This window comes from Harpia harpyja, chromosome 6 (assembly GCF_026419915.1).
Source record: "Harpia harpyja isolate bHarHar1 chromosome 6, bHarHar1 primary haplotype, whole genome shotgun sequence".
Classification (NCBI taxonomy): Eukaryota; Metazoa; Chordata; class Aves; order Accipitriformes; family Accipitridae; genus Harpia; species Harpia harpyja.
The window spans coordinates 53940485-53959621 of NC_068945.1; the positions used below are offsets into that span (position 1 = coordinate 53940485).

A 19137-nucleotide genomic window follows, 5' to 3' on the forward strand; every position below is an offset into this window, starting at 1 on the left:
ATTTTGGATTTGAGGAAACTGTAGCTCATATATTCCAATACCATGAAGTGAAAAGCAACACACGACAAGCACATCAAGTATATATAATGGACATCAGGAACAGAAATACCTTCACATCGCAAACGTCTACCAGAGATTAACTTCCTAGCTGAATCCCAAAACTTTAAACTTTATTTAAAAGAATGGCTATGAGACCTCAGAGCCATCAGGAAATATCTGTAAGAATCTGTCATGGATGTATAAGGTAAAGAAAACTAAAGCATACACAGGACATACACCAAAATTAGGAATTTTCTAAATATCTACAAAATAGCTAGGAATAAGTAGTAAATATTAATTTCTTTGTTATGCAATGCAGCCCCAATATCGTAGCCACACTTCAGCCAACTAAGTGTCATACACAGATGAGGAGACTCAAATTAACAGTAAGTCTAGACAATCATGACTGACCAGAAAACCATTCTCAGAATAGTTACCAACATTTCATCATTCAAAAATAAAAATTTAAAATAAAATTAAAAAAAATTAAATTATCTTGACAAACTAGAAAAATGGTCTGAAAACAGGATGCCATTGAACAGGGACAAGATAAAGCTATTAAACCTAGGCAGGTAGTTTAAGTTAGGTATTAAGCTTAATCAACAGCAAAATCGCAGCATAGATGCATATAGCTGGACATACAGTAGTTATGTCAAAAACAGCTCTAGACATCACAGTAGACCACAAATTGAATGCAAGTCAGGAATCTTCTGCCTTTGGGGAAAAAGGCATACTAGAATACATAAAGAAAAATGCCACTTTAATTGTCTGGTCTTCGTAATACTGGTAAACACTCAAGTCAAGCAGTAATGTTTTGGGCACTCCAATTTCTTGCAATCTAAGACATGGAGCCACCAGAGTCCAGCGGAAGCAAAAATAATCAGAAGTCTATAGAACATATCTATGAGGAAAACACTGCTGCAAATTGAAGCTGATCTCCATGTAGGCAGAGCACCTAGGAACAGGTTTAACCCTAAATTGAATCTTCTGCACTGCAGGCACAGAAGTTGAACTTTATTCCATTGTTCATCTTTAACCATCTTTCATTGTTAAAGGTGGCCAGACATGATGTGAAATCTCCACCACTGAAGGTCTTTAAGAACATGTTAGGTAGCTACAAGTCCTAATAAGTTCTTTGATCCTACCCTAGAGCAAGAGGAAGGATTAAATAACCAGTTTACATCCCTTACAGCTTATTATTTTTAATAATTAGTACAGCCTCTTCAAAGGTCACCATTTATTACTCTCATTCAGATCTAAATCACATTATTTTTGTGCTACTGAACAGTGCTGAAAAGTGTATTAATATGTTGTTCAATACAGGTGGTCCACTCAGGCTTCAACAAGGAAAAGACACTGTATTCCCAATTTAGAAACTGCCAAGTCCACTTTTCAGAACAAGCAATAAGAACAAAAGATAGCTTTAAAAGAACATTGGGTGCATCTGTTTCATCCACTTTAGCCAAAGTAGGCACTAGGATTAAAATCTGTGTTTGTGAATGAACCTGAAGTCTGCACATGCCACTTCTTCAGAACTTCTCTAATCCATTCAGAAGTGGGATTTTTATATATGCATTTAATTATACTCAGAGAGTCTGTACTCCATCTTAACCAAAAATGTGCAAATATAAATTAAAATATTAACAAACCCAGGAAAATCAGCAATTCCAAGCCTGTATTTGACAATGACCACTACAAACTGCTTTAAAAGACAGTACAGTAAGTTCTGCAATATCATAATTGCCAATCCAAAATGAAAATTGCCTCCTACTCCTCTTTAATTATACATACACAGATAAGCCATTAATTCATGGTAACTAGAATTGGTTTTATTATCAAAAAATGAATTGCTATAAAAACCTAGAATTATGGTTATATGAAAGAAATAGTACATTAGGTTTTGGGATAGGCCTCCCATGCTCACTATTAGGATTCCAAGCAATTTTAATTCCTCTGCATAAATACTATAAAATGACCTTATAATTGGTAAATTAGTGTTTGTGACTGCAGATTAAGATTAAACCATTTTAATGACTCTTATACTGAACTAAGGTGCTTTGAGTTTTTTAAATATTTCCTACTCTTATTTTGTTCCTTTTTAAGTTTTCTTCCTCTATTTTGCCGTATACATAAAAACATAAAGACTGGCCATAGCAGGTACTGTAAAGCTCAGTCTATCCTGATACCCTTATTCCAGCAGTTGCAAAAAGTAGCCACCATGGGAACAGTGTAAGAACAAGGTAAGAATCCGTAATACTTCCTGAGAATGTTCCTGGTCACCAACCCTTAGCTGCTCAGGGACTTCTTGAATTAAGAACATTTCTACATTGACAGTATCCCTGAAAGGATTGTAAGGGTTGAGATACCAAAGTTTAATACTGTAACTCAGGTCAGTGTCATTAATTCACAGTTTTGAACTAATACAGCTTGTAATATACTCAATTTGACCTTTCACGCATTTCACCATAAATGAACAATGTCTTCAGCAAAGTTTGCGGGCATGCCTGATCTTCCAAATCATTAATAACCAACTAAAATAGTAAGATAAGAACTTAAGCTGTTCAAGCAATGCAGCTAGTTTCAGAAGAAACTTAAAGACTAGTGCCAACAGAAAAAAAAAAAAAAAGTCTGATTTGTCCACTATATCACCTAACAGCTCAAAAGACGGCTCAATTTCATTTGTGCATTTTCATTTTAGGGGGAAAACAATCAAAGTCCTCCTTTAAATATATGAAAACTGCATGCCACATAAGCATAGGACACTCTACAACCAAAAGAAATGCTAAAAGCAAAAGGAGAAAGAAGACTGGATGTATTTCTGGAACTTTATGTAGTCTTTATCCCTTTTAATAGTCAATGGCACTTTCTGCACAGGCTGAGCAATACAGGGTGTATTTCTTTCCCTTTTTCCTGAGAAAAGCATTCTCTTTGGTAGTATGCTATTTTGTCTCAGGAAACAGTCCTAGGAAAGCTCACAAACTCAGAAACCAGAAATAGCTGAAACTTCTGTTTCTTCCTCCTAATCAAAGTATCAAGAGAAACAGACTTCGATTTTGACTGAAGATGGTGAGTATATTTTTTCTATGCCCATTAAGCTTTTCAGATAAAGAATGCAAAAAGAAAAGAGAAGGAATTGCTATTAATTATGAGGGGGAAAAAAAAAAAAAGACATATGCTTTTACCTGGAAAAACATGCACATCAAATACCTACAGCAAAGAAGTCTGGGAACATCTGTGCAGAAAGCATTATTCTACCATTACAGATCCTGAAGGAATTCATTCTGCACCTCCCCATTCTGGAGTGGACCTTCCAAAATGGTTGCAAGGGCATAAACAACGAACGGAAAAAAACAAATAGGAGCCATGGCAATAACACCTACTTAGTCTAAACTGGAACACACAAGACAGATTAGAAATGCTGCGATAATGAGTTATTTTTCTGTATGAGAGCAATTTCCCCAGGAAAAAAAAATGTAATCAGTGAATAAGAAAATTTAAAACATATTTAGCTATGCCTTGCAGAATCACTTTGTTCACACAGTTTCATGAACTCCATAAAGATTTGTCAAAATAACAGTTTCTGCCCAGTACTTCGCTTCAAAAATTGTTTCAAAACAGAATAGAGTATTTCAGTTGGAAGGAACCTACAGCAGACATCTAGTTCAACTTCAGGGCTTTTTAACACATGTTATTAAGGGCATTGTCCAAATGCCTCTTAAACACCGACAGGCATGGGGCATTAACCTCCTCTCTAGGAAGCCTGTTCCAGTGTTTGACCACCCTCTCAATAAAGAAATGTTTCCTAATGTACAAGTTTTTTGTACTATGTTTAATGTAAAAACATCTCATATGTATAAATCAGATACTTCAAGATTCACTGATCTAGTTAGCAGTGGTAGCTAAACAGAAATCGTTACAGTCGATGTTGCTTTGTATGATCTCACGTACTCTATGCATCATACCTATGTTGACAAAGACTGACCTATGTTAAAAAGTAACATTTGCTCACCTTGTTCACATACAGGTTGCTTCAAATTTGACTTTATTTTAATGTTCAATATCTGAACTTCCTGCTCTGTAATTTTTTTGTTTTAAATTTAACTCTTTGTTATACTCAACTGCTAAGCAGAAGTAAATCCAATTCTCCCTTCAAAAATGACAGAATTCTGGCACTGAAAAACAGGCTACAGTAACTACAGAATGAAATAGTTTAAAATCTATCTCTCTAGTCTCAAAAAAAACCCCCCACAAAACCCTAAAAACCCCTGTGTTTATATGACTGGAAAAATACTTATTTATACATTGCTTTCAGCAGCTCTGAAATCCTTAATGATAAAAAAGTGGTTTACTTCAGATGAATTTGTCAGAATCTCTCCAGGTGCTAAAAGTTTTATGTTTCTCTTCATCTTTAGATTACATTTAAGTGCATGCAAAGATTCCTCGGTTGTGAAATAAAGCACTCAGCAGTTTCCAAACACAAAAGTTAGTTACCCATGCAAAATTGTTTTTAATTTTTAGAAAATATACATTTTCAATATATTATATTCTCATATAAGCATACACTACTTTTCTCACAGTACACTTGTACCACTCCATGGGAAGAGGAATTGTCCCTAGTTCATTAAACAGTCCATTAAACAAATGCATTTCAGTTTCCCTCACTTAATGCGGGGCCCATGTGTCTTTTTCAAGGAAGATCCTGAAAAAAGCAGCAGCATCTCCTCACTTTTTACTGTGCAGAATAGTATCCATTCTACTACTAATTGTAACATAACTGTATTACATCCTAGTAGTCGCTGTCCCTCAGCCTTGACTGATATTACTGGACTTGCAATAGTCAGTCCTAGGTAAGATGAGGTATGATCCAAAGAGCCTACTTGAGTGAAGTGTCCACTTGACTTCCTGCAGAGTAATTTCACAAACAATTTTTCAGTTGTAATGTTAGCTTAAGTAGTCACCCTTCCCTAGCTATTTACTCTCACCTTCTGTATTCTGTCAGAACACAATAAAAAGCAAGCTATTAGCCTCCAGATCTCTATATTCAAAATGCCCTGGACCTAAAAGCAGATTAGACAATTTCTCAGAATTTTATCTTCTTGTCAAAATAACTGGTTCTCTTAGGAAAGGCTCACAGGTGAGAAAATGGTGGCTCTCCTGACTAAGAAGCAATTAGGATGACTTCTTCCTTTCTGTTCAGATTGTCTCCACTCTTTGGGACACTAGAAGGACTGGGAAGAAAGCAAACATATCTCTGATAGGCAAGCTTAACATCCACAATATCTCTTCATAACTTTTGGAGAATTGACTCTTCTTGTGCACAAGAAGACAAAAAAATAATTTTCAGCCTCCCAGTAACTTTCATTGTCTATTTAAACATATATTGGTTGAGAAGCCATTATCTTAAAGGAAAAAGAAAGGGAGAAGCAATGAGAAGGGTTAGACCAGCAGTGCTTCCATGAGTTTTTTTGACAACCCACAGAAAGTCCTCTCTGGCTAGATGTACGCAAACAGTTTTAGGATGAAACCTCTATTAAAACTGCTAACTACTCCTGGGGATTAAAAAAAAAAACAAAGGAGTTGCCAAGTTTTACTTCAACATAAGAATAGTTTCGCAGACATTCTATGGAAACAGACAGGAAGTACTGGATTATGAAAAGATACACTTGCAGATGAAGCAGACCTGAACACATTCTTGGACTGTTCCAGTTTAAATAAAAAAAGTCCATTTAGGAATATCACAAACTGAACTCTGCTTCAATACCAACCTAATTATTATTTGAAACCAACAGAATGAACCATCTACATTTATGTTTCTAAGGCTGAGCAGGTAAACAGTCTCTGGGTCTGAGCTACTAGTGACATATCCTGGGGGACGGCACTAAGGATTGCTGGTGGTCAAAAGATCTATTCAATCTAGTGTCAATTCACTGGTCCCTTCCAGCTACTTTCACCCAGCCCATCCAAATCCATGGATATGCTGCCCTACTTTAGATCTGATTTCTTTAGGAATGTAGAGTTAATACAGTGTTTCATTAATGTATAACAATATATATAACATACAGACTGGTATTGCAGTTTTTCTGAAACAACTCTTCAAAAGGTATACATCAAAGAAGTAATTTAGAAAGCAAATGTATACCTCATCCTTTCTCAGCCATTGCACAGGTGTTGGGGGGTGAGGCACTGCTTAGATGGGCAGAGAAAGAAAGAAAATGAGGAAAATAATACTACTACAGAAAGTCTTCATAATAATACATTTAAAGTTGTTACACACTTCCTAGTACCTAGCCCCTTCCCCGCTGTCAGGCTTTCCCATATACCACCCTTCTGAGGCCTGAGATTGCCGGCTTCAGCTGTGGGAGGGTGCTACACTGAGCCATCCCCCAGTGTACCACATCCTGCCTGGGGAGAAGCATGAAGTTTACAGTGGTGGCAGGGGTGGAACAGGTGGTCTCAGGAGTATGATGTAGATGGCTTCTTCCTCCCCACTCTGAGGACCCCCACCTGGGCTATTTTTCCAACATGCTTTTACATCCTGCTCTTGCCTCATTGGTCTGCAACTCCATTTCACATCCACATTTGCTGTATATATTGTGTATTACATCTGCTTGAGACTTGCTCTTTCAACTCTTTTGATTTTGCCCAGCTCCCAGCCTGCACTTCTTTACCAACCACTGGTGACCTCTTCACAGCGCTGGGGTCCCCAGTGGCACCCCGAGCCCCCTCTTTTCAGCCTCTGCTCCTGCTCCTCCACCCTGCATCCTGTGTCCGCACTTGCAAGGCCTCCGCTATCACACCGCGCCCACGCTCCTCTGCACTACACCGTTCCGTGCAAGTCACAAATAGGTCATTCTACACAGAGTAACTACTTGCTACTACTATCTGTAGAAAGAAATATGGTTATACCACACAATTACACAAAGACAAGCCAAAGCAAAACCAAGCAGTAGCCACCTGGTCATTAGAAAAAACACTGGTTTGGGTTTGCAGCTAAGCAAACCCAAACAAAGCTCCATGTAGGCAAAGACAAGTTTAGACAAAATCTGACAAGTCCTGAGACTTGTACAGTTAGTATGAAACTTGGGGCCTGCTCCTAGCAATCGCAAGACTGAATTTACGGGGTAACACCACATCTGCCTTAAATTCTAGAAGTCACATGGCTGCATGCTTAAAGTTCAAACAATACAGACGCATAGATGAAAATGAAACCATGTAGGCTATCAGGCTAATGCATCTCTGTGACTATTTTGATGGACACTGTCACCTGTTTACATTTTCTCCCAATACACTCATTTGTCTCGGGTGAAGCCAGCTGGTTGTCTAGGCAGTTTCATTTCAAAGAAAAAACATGTAAGATCAACTTTCTGTTGTCGGTCACACATAACCACTCCACAGACTTCTAATCCAACCTGGGCACACATACACAAAGAAAGCAGAAAAATGAAAGCCAGGCTTACCATCAGGATGAATTTTATATTCTGTATTTTGTACTATACAGAGTTACAAGCTCAAATAATTAATTTGTTATGGATATTTCTTTTATCATTCCATCTTCCTGCAACAGGGATTTCTAACAAATGATTAATATTTCCAAAAAAACAGGAGGTAAGCGCACTGGCTGGAAAGAATCGATCTTGCCAGAAATCAATGCCCAGGACAATCAAAGATATAATTAAACATACTTTTGGGTACCGCAACCACTAGAAAGTGGCTGGTGATGACTTTCAGACTGCCAAACAAAAGGAAACGCAAAAAACCTGAAGTAGTACGTTTTGTTCCTCTGTGCAAGAAACTTGAAATTAAATTATCTTCATTACTGAGAATAGGAGTTGCCTAATTCCATTCAGCCCATTCATTAGTATTAGATTTCTGTACAAATTGTGAAGTGGCATAGAACCAATCCAAACCAGGCATGGGCAACCAATTGTATTTCTGTTGAATTAACCATGATAAGGAGTTTATGCTGCCTTTCCGCACATTACGCCTGGTGTGGGAATACAGCCAGCGTAGAGCCTCTCCAGCATAAACCCTGAATGATGAGGACAGACTGCCTAATTGAGCATAAAGCCTAGCAGAGCAAGACTATCATAAAAAACTTTCTCAATTAGCAAAGTGACCCTGTACTGTATCAATATTTTACAACACTTTTACCATCTTTCAGGTAACCATGTCATCTTTGATATACTACTAGAAGTCATAAAGTGATCAAACTACAGCTTCTCTTTTCTATAGATATTAAAAAATTAGTCTCAAGAAGATAATTCTGATTAATAACTGCTCATTCAGTAAGTAAATAAACATTAACATGAGGCATAATGAAACTCTTGGCCTTTCTTGTAAGACAAGGTTTCATAAAGGCTATGGCTCAATCAGGAGACTACAGGAAAAAAACTAGGTCGGTCTACACAGTAACCATGAGGAGCATAAATCACCATTATACAGATCACAACAAAGAGTGAAAAACTTGAGAGCCCATCGAACTACGTTGAACTTCATATGTTCACACAGAGTACAAACTTCAAGATATGTGACAAACATAATCTACTTGTCTTCTCAGTATTAAATACACTAGTTCAGTCAACAACATAGTAACTGCATTGATAAAAGGGAAGATGGGAACAGAATACGAAGTTTTTTCCAAGATTTAACTAGATTGGAATCAGTGAAGAACATCACCAGAGAGGGAGATACAGGATGACAGACGCATGGCCTGAAGCTTACCACAAGCTCACATGGGACCACAAATTTACACACACAGCTGGTAAGTGAAGATTTCAAGTCTTGGCACAGGCCTATAATCAGTATGCAGTGCAAATACCTCTTCAGAGAGGAAGAGGAACCTTTGGGCTGGAAAACAGTAGTGGAGTAAAAGAGCAGCCTATATTCTCTCTTCCACACCAACTGGAGGGCCAAGGTCCTGATCCTTCACCACATGACAATCATGCAAAATTATGCCAGGCCGCAACAAGTAAAGAATGCATAGTAGGTGACAACGAAATTTTCATCAGACCATGGATGCCGTTCAGGGCGCAGAGGGAGATGGCTACCAGAACAATTGATCCGGACAATAGTGGACTATTACCAACACCAGAGGATCCTCTGGGATGACACATGTAAGTTGTTCTGCCACATTATATCTGGCTCTTGAGTCAAAGAATACAGAGTCCTGATAAAAAACCTCAGAGGTTTGGGAATCTACATCTTACAAGAGTCAGAAAAGAACTGTGAACTTTTTGTTTGATAGGCACTGAGTAGTAATAACTAGAAAAAATTAAATTAATTTCTTGCTTTTCTAGCATTTGTAAAACTACAGCCAATGCTGGCATTCAATAAGCCATGGGAATCATATGGAAAGTTTTTAGTCATAAAGAAACCCCAGAAAGAACACCACCTGATATCCAAAACATTTCTGGACTTTACAATTTTCATAGATAATTTCTCATCCTATGAGATGCACTTCTCCTAAAGGCTACCTGATGTGTCCCTGAAGCTAAAACAGGCTGGCTTGCAGAATAAGTAGTGCAATGCCATCTGCATAGTACTGGAACCTGGCTAATTTGGTAACATTGACAGTACAGGCATGCAGGGCAAATTAACTTGGGAAGTGCTGACAGTTGAACCATGCAGAATTAAAAGCTCATTGAATAGAAGCTGTATCCTTACAGGAAAGAGAGAAAGGAAAGAGAGAAAGGAAAGAGAGAAAGGAAAGAGAGAAAGGAAAGACTATTGTCTAGAGTCACAAATTTATTGTGTGGCACAAATAGCTTGTACTGCTTCACTGACCACCAAGTTACACCACCTGTACAAACTGGAAGAAGTTCCCATATCTCCTATAAAGAAAACAAGCAACAAAAGAAAAAAAAAATCTAGGAAGAAAGAATAGGTAGGAGCTGATAATTGTTGATGTAAACTAGTGACCAAAATTGGTTCTACAACTCTTCAGGCATCAAGGGAAAACTAATGTCTTGACCCAAACTATTTTAAAAGCATTTCTCTCCAGGTGTGTAAGCAATACACAACTGCTAATTATTAAAGAATTTTCAGCATTCTCTGAACTTTGCAGTTTGCTCTTGCTGTATTTCACAATTTCATTTAACACTACTTTTCGAGAGCTTTAGCCAATGAATGTGTTTACAGATGAATCACAAACATGTGTTAATCATTACTCTCTGCCCCAATGTCATTCATTTTATACTCAATTTTAAAGCATGATTTTGTAACCAAAAGCTGTCATCCCAGCACATAAAGAAGAAAGGAATCACCACAGAAATTCCCATCCTTCTGCACTTGACATTGAGACATATCAGGATGGGAAACCGGTTTTTTCAAATAAGAAACAAGAGCAGTTTTAACAAAACAGACATGGCTTTTGAAGATACCTACAGAGAAATTAACATTGTAAACTATATACTGAAATTAGTTACAAGTAAGGTAACGAAGGTCAGAATTGATTGTCTATGTCATATTCCTACATTTCTTCGTAACTACCTGATGGATTCTCAAATCACTATAAAACTAAGGTTTGAAGAAAACATTGCAGGTATATACAAACAATACCTGGAAGGAAAGAAACTCCCATTATAAGTGAACTGGGTCAAATCCAGCATAAATGTTCTGACATCTGTAATTGTGACAGGTTACTTGAGGAACCTAAAAGTAATACTAAAGGTCCTGGATTGCTTTTACACATAGCAGCACGCCCTTCACTGGACCGGGGTTTTCTGTGGTTGTTGCCAGTGAACTTGGCAGAGGCAGGCAGTAAGTACATCGGGGTGTTCCCATGTCAGCCTAGTGACTGTTTCAGTATTCCAAATTCAATCTTACTCTATTTCTTATCGTCTCAGCCTTCTTTTGAAATGCAACCTTGGTAAAACATCAAATCATACTTTATTTACTAAGGAAAGAGAGGGAGTTGTCTGACAATTTAAGTTTAGAGCCCTGCCGTTCTGTCCTCGGAGAAGTAGTGTCAACTGCAGGAACTCCCGGGCAGCTACATTAGAAAATGGAGCAACGGACTGAAGCACAAACTTTGCCTCATTTCCCATCAGGAAACAACACTAACTGTTCAAATTATCCGCTAGAAGCTGCCAACTCTGGTGGTGAAAGGAACCACTGCTCTGCAACTACTAGGGAATCCTTAAGGAAGCTGTGAAACATGAATAAAGATACGAATATGAAAGCCCACAAATAAAATATTTTTAGATCTCTAACGGGAAATTCCCTGTGATTCAAGGGAGAAAGCAGGATTTTTGAAATACCGATAAACAAACCACGGCCAAATAAATGCCGAGGAACAAAACGGCATATGCTAGGTTTTGTGTTACGGGCTGGCATTTTCTCAATTTATCGGCAACAGCGTTACGATAAAACGTGACGAGGTAGCACGCCCGGTTTCGTAACAGTTCGGCAGGAGAGCCTTAAACAGCCTACGAAAGGATTATTGCGGATGGGAGTTTCCTCCGTCCCCACCCGCGGCACTTGGGACAGCTCCAGAAGTTAAAACACCGGCTGGAGAAATCGCTCTGCGCGCACGCACAGCGACGCGACTCCCGCTCCCCTCCGGCCAGCTTCCCCCGCGCCGGCAGCGGCACGGGAAGGATCTGGGGCGGCAGCAGCGGCCGCCCGTTTCGGCAAAGCCGACAGCCGCCCGCAGCCCCTGCGAGAGCCGGCGCTTCTGCCCCGGGGGTCCCCCGGCACGCCTAGCGCGCGGCAAGCGGGCTGCCGCGGGCCGGCTGCCGACGGCGGGCTGCGCCCAGGCGCTGCCGGCGGCTGCGAGCGCTCACAACTTCCCCGCGCCGGGCACGCTCTGCGAGGACTGGAGGGAAAGCGCCTCGCACGGCGCCGGGCATGCGGCGGGCCGCCCCGCGCCCGGCCGCTGCCCCTTCTCCCGCCCGCCCGCCCCCCTCGGCTGACAGAGCCCGGGGCGAGGGGGGCCCCCGGCCCGGCGCACGGCGGGGACCAGCCCGCTCGCCCGCCTGCCCCCTCCGACGCCCCCGAGGCGCGCGGGCAGGGCGGCCCGCAGCCGCCGCCGTACCTGCAGGACACGGAGAGCTCCACCTTGGTGGCCGGGATGCTGGCGCCGAGGACGTTAAAATCCCCCACGGACGCCATGTTCGGAAACCCACCACTTCTGCCCGGCTTCTGCCGCCCCGCCGGCTCCTCCAGCCCGAACATGGGGCAGCGCAGGGCGGGCTGGAGGGCGGCGGAGAGGGAGGGGAGGAGGCGGCGCCAAGCGGCCCGCCACACCGCGGCGAGGCCGCCGCCCGTGGCGCGGAGCGGAGCGGTGCACCGGCCCGCGCCGCCGCCCGCGGGCTGCCGCCGCCGACTGAGGCGGCGAGGCGGGAGCGGGGCGGTGACGTCACCGCGGGCGGGAGCCGCGCGTGACTGCCCCAGCCCGGGGCGCGCGGGGTGCCCGACGGCCGGTGCGAGGGGCGGGCTGGCCGCCCCGCCGCCGACCTGCCCCGCTCGGGCGCCGGAGCCCCCGGGGAGGAAACGGCACCGGGGCCGCGGGGCGGGGAAGGGCCCCGGTGGAAGCGAGCCCGGCGGGCGGTCCCGCGCGTTTTCGCTCCGGCGCCTCCCCGGTCTCGGCCCCCGCGCGGAAACTCCCGCCCCGTCCCGCAGGGTAGCCGGGGAATCCCCTGCCTCCCCGTTCGTGAGTCAGCGAACCCCCACGCCCCGAGCAACTCCCCGCCTCCGCGGGAGCCGGCGGCGGGGGAGAGCGCGGCCCGGCCGCGCCGCGGCCGGTAACGTCCCAAACTTCAACGTCCCGCGCGCGGGCCCGGGGTGAGGCAGACTTATTCTCCCGGGCCACGACGGAAAACGCACTCCGGCGGCAAAGCCCAGGGGTGTTGCGGGGAGCGGCGGCTGCCGCCGCCCGGTGCGGCAGGGGAGGGACGGGGCGCGGCGGCTCCGCTGCCGGGCGGGCGGGCTCCGCGCCGCCAGGGGGCGCCGCAGAGAGCCCGCGGCGGCAGAGCGCGCGGCGCGAAGCGGTGCGGCCGGCTGGCCGGCTGCTCTTCCGAGGGGTAGTCGCGAAAGCCAAAAAGAAAAAACAAACCTAGAAAAACAGACGTTAATGTTAATTGCCCTTGTAGAGAGAACAGCAATCATTATTACAAGAGACTTGAGCCAAAAGACGTGCTCCTACCTTGGTCATTATATGCGTTAAGTGACACGTTGAAAAATGGGAATTTCACCCTCTCGCGTACTTGCGCAGGCCCTTTTCTTTTTTTTTTAAGACCGCTAGTTCAGTCGCACTGAATCTGTCCACAATAATTCACAACGACCATAAAAGTTCAGTCACCTTGTTTAGAATCATAGAATCGTTTATGTTGTAAAAGACCTTTAAGATCATCGAGTCCAACTGTCAACCCAACACCACCACGCCCACTAAACCACTAAACCATGTCCTGAAGTGCCTCATCTATGCGCTTTTTGAACACCTGCAGGGATGGTGACTCCACCACTTCCCTGGGCAGCCTGTTCCGATGCCTGACAACCCTTTCAGTAAAGAAATTTTTCCTGACATCCAATCTAAACCTCTGCTGGTGCAACTTGAGGCCATTCCCTCTTGTCCTATCGCTTGTTACTTGATAGAAGAGACCAACACCCACCTGGCTACACCCTCCTTTCAGGTAGTTGCAGAGAGTGGTAAGGTCTCCTCTCAGCCTCCTTTTCTCCAGGCTAAACAACCCCAGTTCCCTCAGCTGCTCCTCATAAGACTTGTGCTCCAGACCCTTCACCAGCTTCGTTGCCCTCCTCTGGACACATTCAAGCAGCTCAATGTCTTTCCTGTAGTGAGGGGCCCAAAACTGAACACAGTATTCAAGGTGCAGCCTCACCAGTGCCAAGTACACGGGGAAAATCACATCCCTAGTCCTGCTGACCACACCATTTCTCATACAGGCCAGGATGCCATTGGCCTTCTTGGCCACCTGGGCACACTGCTGGCTCATATTCAGCCGGCTGTCAACCAGCACCCCCAGGTCTTTTTCTTCTGTATTTAGTTTGTATCCATTATCATGGCATCTAAGGAGCCCCCAGTATCCATTTCTCATCATAGCAGTTTGATGCGATACAGAAGTGCTACCGTCCCCATGTCATATAGGGACAGGTAAGGCACAGGCAAATTAAATGCCATGTCTGTAGTTGCACAGTACGTAGGACAGGTCAAAGATCACAGCATATCACACCAAATCCTGTACAGAACTCCTCTACTCCTCTGGCTGTTAATGGTTTTACACGTAGAAATAAAGTTTAATGTGTTTATTTGCAAAAGACAAATGTAACTCTAAAGCCACAAACGTTACCAGAATACATTCATTTTGAATTTCATTTCTAGATTCCTGTTGGTGTAATTGAAGTTCAATGCATGATCTCAAGTAGCACATCAAAATAATGATGGACAAACGACTTGACTGTGGATACCTGGTCAGCTCCTAGCCAACAGATTAAGCAGAGGGAATACAGAAGACAGTAACGTGGTCTTACTTACAGGACGTATACTCCCTGTGCGCAGTGCACGTCTGAAACATAACTTCAGTGGCAGAAACTCAGTGAAAATATCACTGATATTTTTGTTCATAAACTTCTCACTTCACATGCTACTTCTAATATTCTGCCTCTGTTTTCAGGAAGGTATCACCTGAAGTCTCTTTTCTTTCTTTTCCTTCCTTCCTTGTCCAGTTGTCGAACGCAAAGCAATTTCTCATCAGGTATCACCAAAGTATTTCCTCTTAAATCAGCCTGTTTGAAGTTTTTGGTACAGCCAAGAAACCACGTACCTTCACAAGTATTCTAGGTGTGTCTGCAGGCAGCCAAACTAGCAAGCCTACAGCTGAAATTGCTAAAAAAACCCAAAGGCAAATCTACGTCACTATTATCTTTGTCCATACAGTAGTGTGAAGGGATGGGTGAAGGACCACTGGTGTCTTGAGAGGCTAATGCTGAGTACAAATAGGGTACTAGATGACAAAAAACTAAAAAAAACAGTTTTTAAGAAAAAATTAAAACTCTTTTTCAGCATTATAATACTGTTCCTTCCTCTTTTATAATCTACTGTAAAAATCTAAACATAATCAGTAGATCCCACAGGGCATGGCATGAATAACTTAAAAGGCATGAATAGTTATTATAATAACTATAATATATTACTATATATTATATAACTATTATAATAAATATAGACATGGGTAACTTAAAAGTATATTATGGAAGTGTGATATGATCTTGTATTCTTCCCTACTAAGGTTAGGTGGGGGGTTGGTTTGATCATTTTTATATTATCTGATCTTAATGTTTTATTCTACTTAGAAAAAGGGAAATAGTTGGTTATTGGTGATTCCATAAATAGAGCATCCTATGAAAATAATGGTGGAGTTAAGGAAATTCAAGTCTTCAGTGTTGCTGGGGAGATACCCATCTCCTCTCATCATGTTTATAAAGGCACAGCTATTTTGTCTTCTGATGTTTCAGCTTAGAGTACGTAAGCACATAGTTCTCAAGCACTGGGAGTGATTTATATGGGAAAGAGAGAAATGAAAATGAGGGACGGTTGAAAGATATGCACCAATAGGGCTAAATATACATTATTATGGTTCCAGAGACGCACCTTGTATTTGCTCATTCTTAAATGGCAATGAGGTGTGGGGACTGGAACAATGCCTAAGTATTAGGACAGTATCTGGAATTTACATACAAAATACCTATCAGATTACAGTGTGAAAGAAACCTCAGGGCTGTCTGTTGTATATGTGTGCTGGTTTTGGCTGGGATAGAGTTAATTTTCTTCACAGTAGCTAGTATGGGGCTATGTTTTGGATTTGTGCTGGGAACAGTGTTGATAACACAGGGATGTTTTTGAAATTGCTGAGCCCTGCTTACCCAGAGCCAAGGGCTTTTCTGCTCCTCACCCCACCCCACCAGCGAGGAGGCTGGGGGGGCACAAGGAGTTGGGAGGGGACACAGCTGGGACAGCTGACCCCAACTGACCAGAGGGGTATTCCAGACCATAGGACGTCATGCTCAGCGTATAAAGCTGGAGGAAGAAGGAGAAGGGGGGATGCTTGGAGTGATGGCGTTTGTCTTCTCAAGTCACCGTTACTTAGCGTGATGGAGCCCTGCTTTCCTGGAGATGGCTGAACACCTTCCTGCCCATGGGAAGTGGGGAATGAATTCCTTGTTTTGCTTTGCTTGTGTGCGTAGCTTTCGCTTTACCTATTAAACTGTCCTTATCTCAACCCACAAGTTTTCTCACTTTTACTCTTCTGATTCTCTCCCCCATCCCACTGCGGGGGGAGTGAGCGAGCGGCTGCGTGGAGCTCAGTTACCAGCTGGGGTTAAACCACAACAGTCAAACCGACACAATATGCTATGCTGACATTTGAATGAGATCATTGACTCTGTGAAAATTTTGCAGTGGAAAGCAGGAGATATTTTCCTCGCTTTCTTTTGTGATTGTTACTTTATTATTGTCAGCTGTTGCTAATTATCAGATATCTACATAACTCATTTCAATACGTGCAATCTTATTTAAGGAATGAGGGATATACTTGCAGTAATTACAGCATAAATGATGAACAAACTACAGATTCCAGAATAGCTGTAATGTGTAACACTGAATTATTGCTTTAAAACACCACTGCTTCCAGGTTTCAGCAGTATAATTGAACCCGAATGCCACAGGATGCAAACATTGATTACTCCCCTCCACTGCCTCAGCTTTCTGCCTTGTAGATCATTAATTAGACATCTCAAGAAAAGAAGTTTTATGATTCAATCTTTGCACTCCTAAAAAAACCCGCACACAAAACCAACACAAACTCTTCTGTAGGAAATTAAGAAATTGGAAATGGCATCTATTCTTCTGTAGATATGAAACAATATGTGGATGAGTATAGGAGTGAGCTTAGAAGTAAGCTTCAGCATTATTGGAACAAAACAACTGCAACTATAACACAATACCATTTTCATGACAACAAAAATACTGCCTGCTAAGTTTGAATCTGTGGTGAACATACCATATTCCCTGGTTCCTCCTCAAGTATTGTTCAGTAATTCCCTTACTTAACATCAGGCAAACACTATCTTTTTATCCTGGCTGCTCTCAAACTGTTTCTTTCAAGAGCCTGAAGAATGGAGTGAACTTAGCCATACCTTGGTGCTTTCTGATAGCTGAACATAGCACTGAAACAATGCCAATATCCTAATACACACTGCTGTTTGAGAATTGTTATATCTTTCTTTCCTGCCTTTGATTAGCACACTCTTTCTTTGCTACTGCTGATTGTTTTAATCCATTGACCAAAGACAAGGCATTCAGCATTTGCTAGGGAAAGTGGAACCATCAGCGCTACCATCATTACTGGAACCATCAGCAAGCACCATGGCTGAATCCAGACCACAGGCTTTAAAAACCATCTGTGATACAACACGCTGATGGATATGTTTAGTGCCTTTATTCTTCTAGTATGAATTACCTCCTATAACTCCATGATTTTGTAATCCGCTTTCAAAACACACAAATACTAATGAAGCTCTGTTTTTGTGATGGTAAAGTCTAAAGGAGGTGTCAGACTCAGAGATTAGACATAAAAAATCTCCACTCCTTCAAGGTTTTCACTTTAAATACTAGTTTTTCAAGGGCTTATGTCTGCAGTCTCACAGGTGTCAAGGAGAATACATTCTTCAGTAAAAAGTATCTAGGCCTATGTTTCAAAGCCTTTGAAACCTATCCTTGCTGTCTGCAGGAAAAAAGAGCATGTTGTCACCATGGCATAAGCATGAGGAAGTTAGTGAGTCATCAGTGCAGAGAAAGCTAATGATTTCACCATTTCTCTACCATGACAAAGTTAGTAATGCATTTGTTTGTATACCTCTCTACTGATTCCATGCAGAATAAAATCACAAAGTATAAATATGACTTCCAAAAGTCTCCAAAGACAAAGGATAGCTATACAACAAATATTCTCATCTCACTATATTATACTTATCTACACCAGAACTGGCTATGTTATCTATCAAAGCACCTTTAGCACTAGATAAAGTTTCCTGGATTATTTCAAACTTTCTTCCAGTTTGATCCAGGTCAGAAGAGGCAGATCATCAGCAGCACAACCATAAGGCTCCTTCCTCCCACATCCTAGGGAAAGCGTTCTTCTGTAGGATCAGCACAGCCATTCCAGATTAAGTAGCATCAGTTCCTGACACAGTTTTCAGTTTGTTCAAGAGCTCTTCAAAATGGCAAAGACCGCTGAAGCACTCTCAGAGTCATCCGGGAGGTGTCATGGAATCCATTTCATATCTTACACTTAGTACTGCATAGTAAGGTCTCTACATCTATGAATAGAGGAATTTTAGATCTACTGAGCACTTTTTCTGGCTCTCATCTCAGAATGAAGCATGTAGCATGGATCTCTAGTTCTAAGCATGTGACTTGGGAGTATTTTTAGTACTAGTTTTCAGCAGTCAATGAAGTCAGATTACAGTTCAGATTTCATTTTAAAGGACAAGGAATCAAACTGATTAGGTCTTTTTGAATGAAGAAATATTCATGCACCTTCAACTGAGCCACGGGCCATACTGATTTCATTTCTGGACAGGTTGCTAGAAAAATATAAGGATGCATTTAAAGCCATTTTTTTTTTAGAAAGGCAACTCATGACTAGCTCATGGCAGCAGACAATTTCAGGTGCTGCTAAAGTAAGAGAGTTTAATATGGCAGCAAGGATGGTGACAAAAAGATTGTCTGCATACAATTTATCTCAAAAAGTCTAAATAACAATGTTCTTCTCAATGAACATAAGATCAGACAGCCCCAAAATGAAACCTCAACATGTTCATCACAAGATCAGTTGAGCACTCAAGGAAAGTACTTAAATTTCAGAAGAGGAAATCTACTTCCTCTTCAGCCACTTCCCATGTTCTTGGACTATTCTTCACAATTGGAATTATTTTTTTCTATCCTTCCCTGCCATGCCCACTCACCTCCAGCCCTTTCATGTTTCTGAGCTGATTTGCAGAAAATATGTGAGTGTTACAAATCTTTTAAGAATAATATACTACACAGTTTCTTTCTCTGCCTAATCTCTACCCACATCTTTT

At 42.1% G+C, this 19137-nt stretch overlaps 1 protein-coding gene across 1 annotated transcript in view; it reads right to left on the bottom strand.

Moving 5' to 3' along the window:
- Positions 1-12351, bottom strand: part of CPNE8 (copine 8) — a 116427-nt gene extending 104076 nt beyond the window's left edge. The window contains exon 1 of the mRNA XM_052790319.1: positions 12074-12351. Within this exon, the coding sequence (XP_052646279.1) occupies positions 12074-12213 (140 nt within the window). The 5' untranslated portion in view covers positions 12214-12351. The remainder of the gene's footprint in view (positions 1-12073) is intronic.
- Between the last annotated feature and the right edge of the window lie 6786 nt (positions 12352-19137).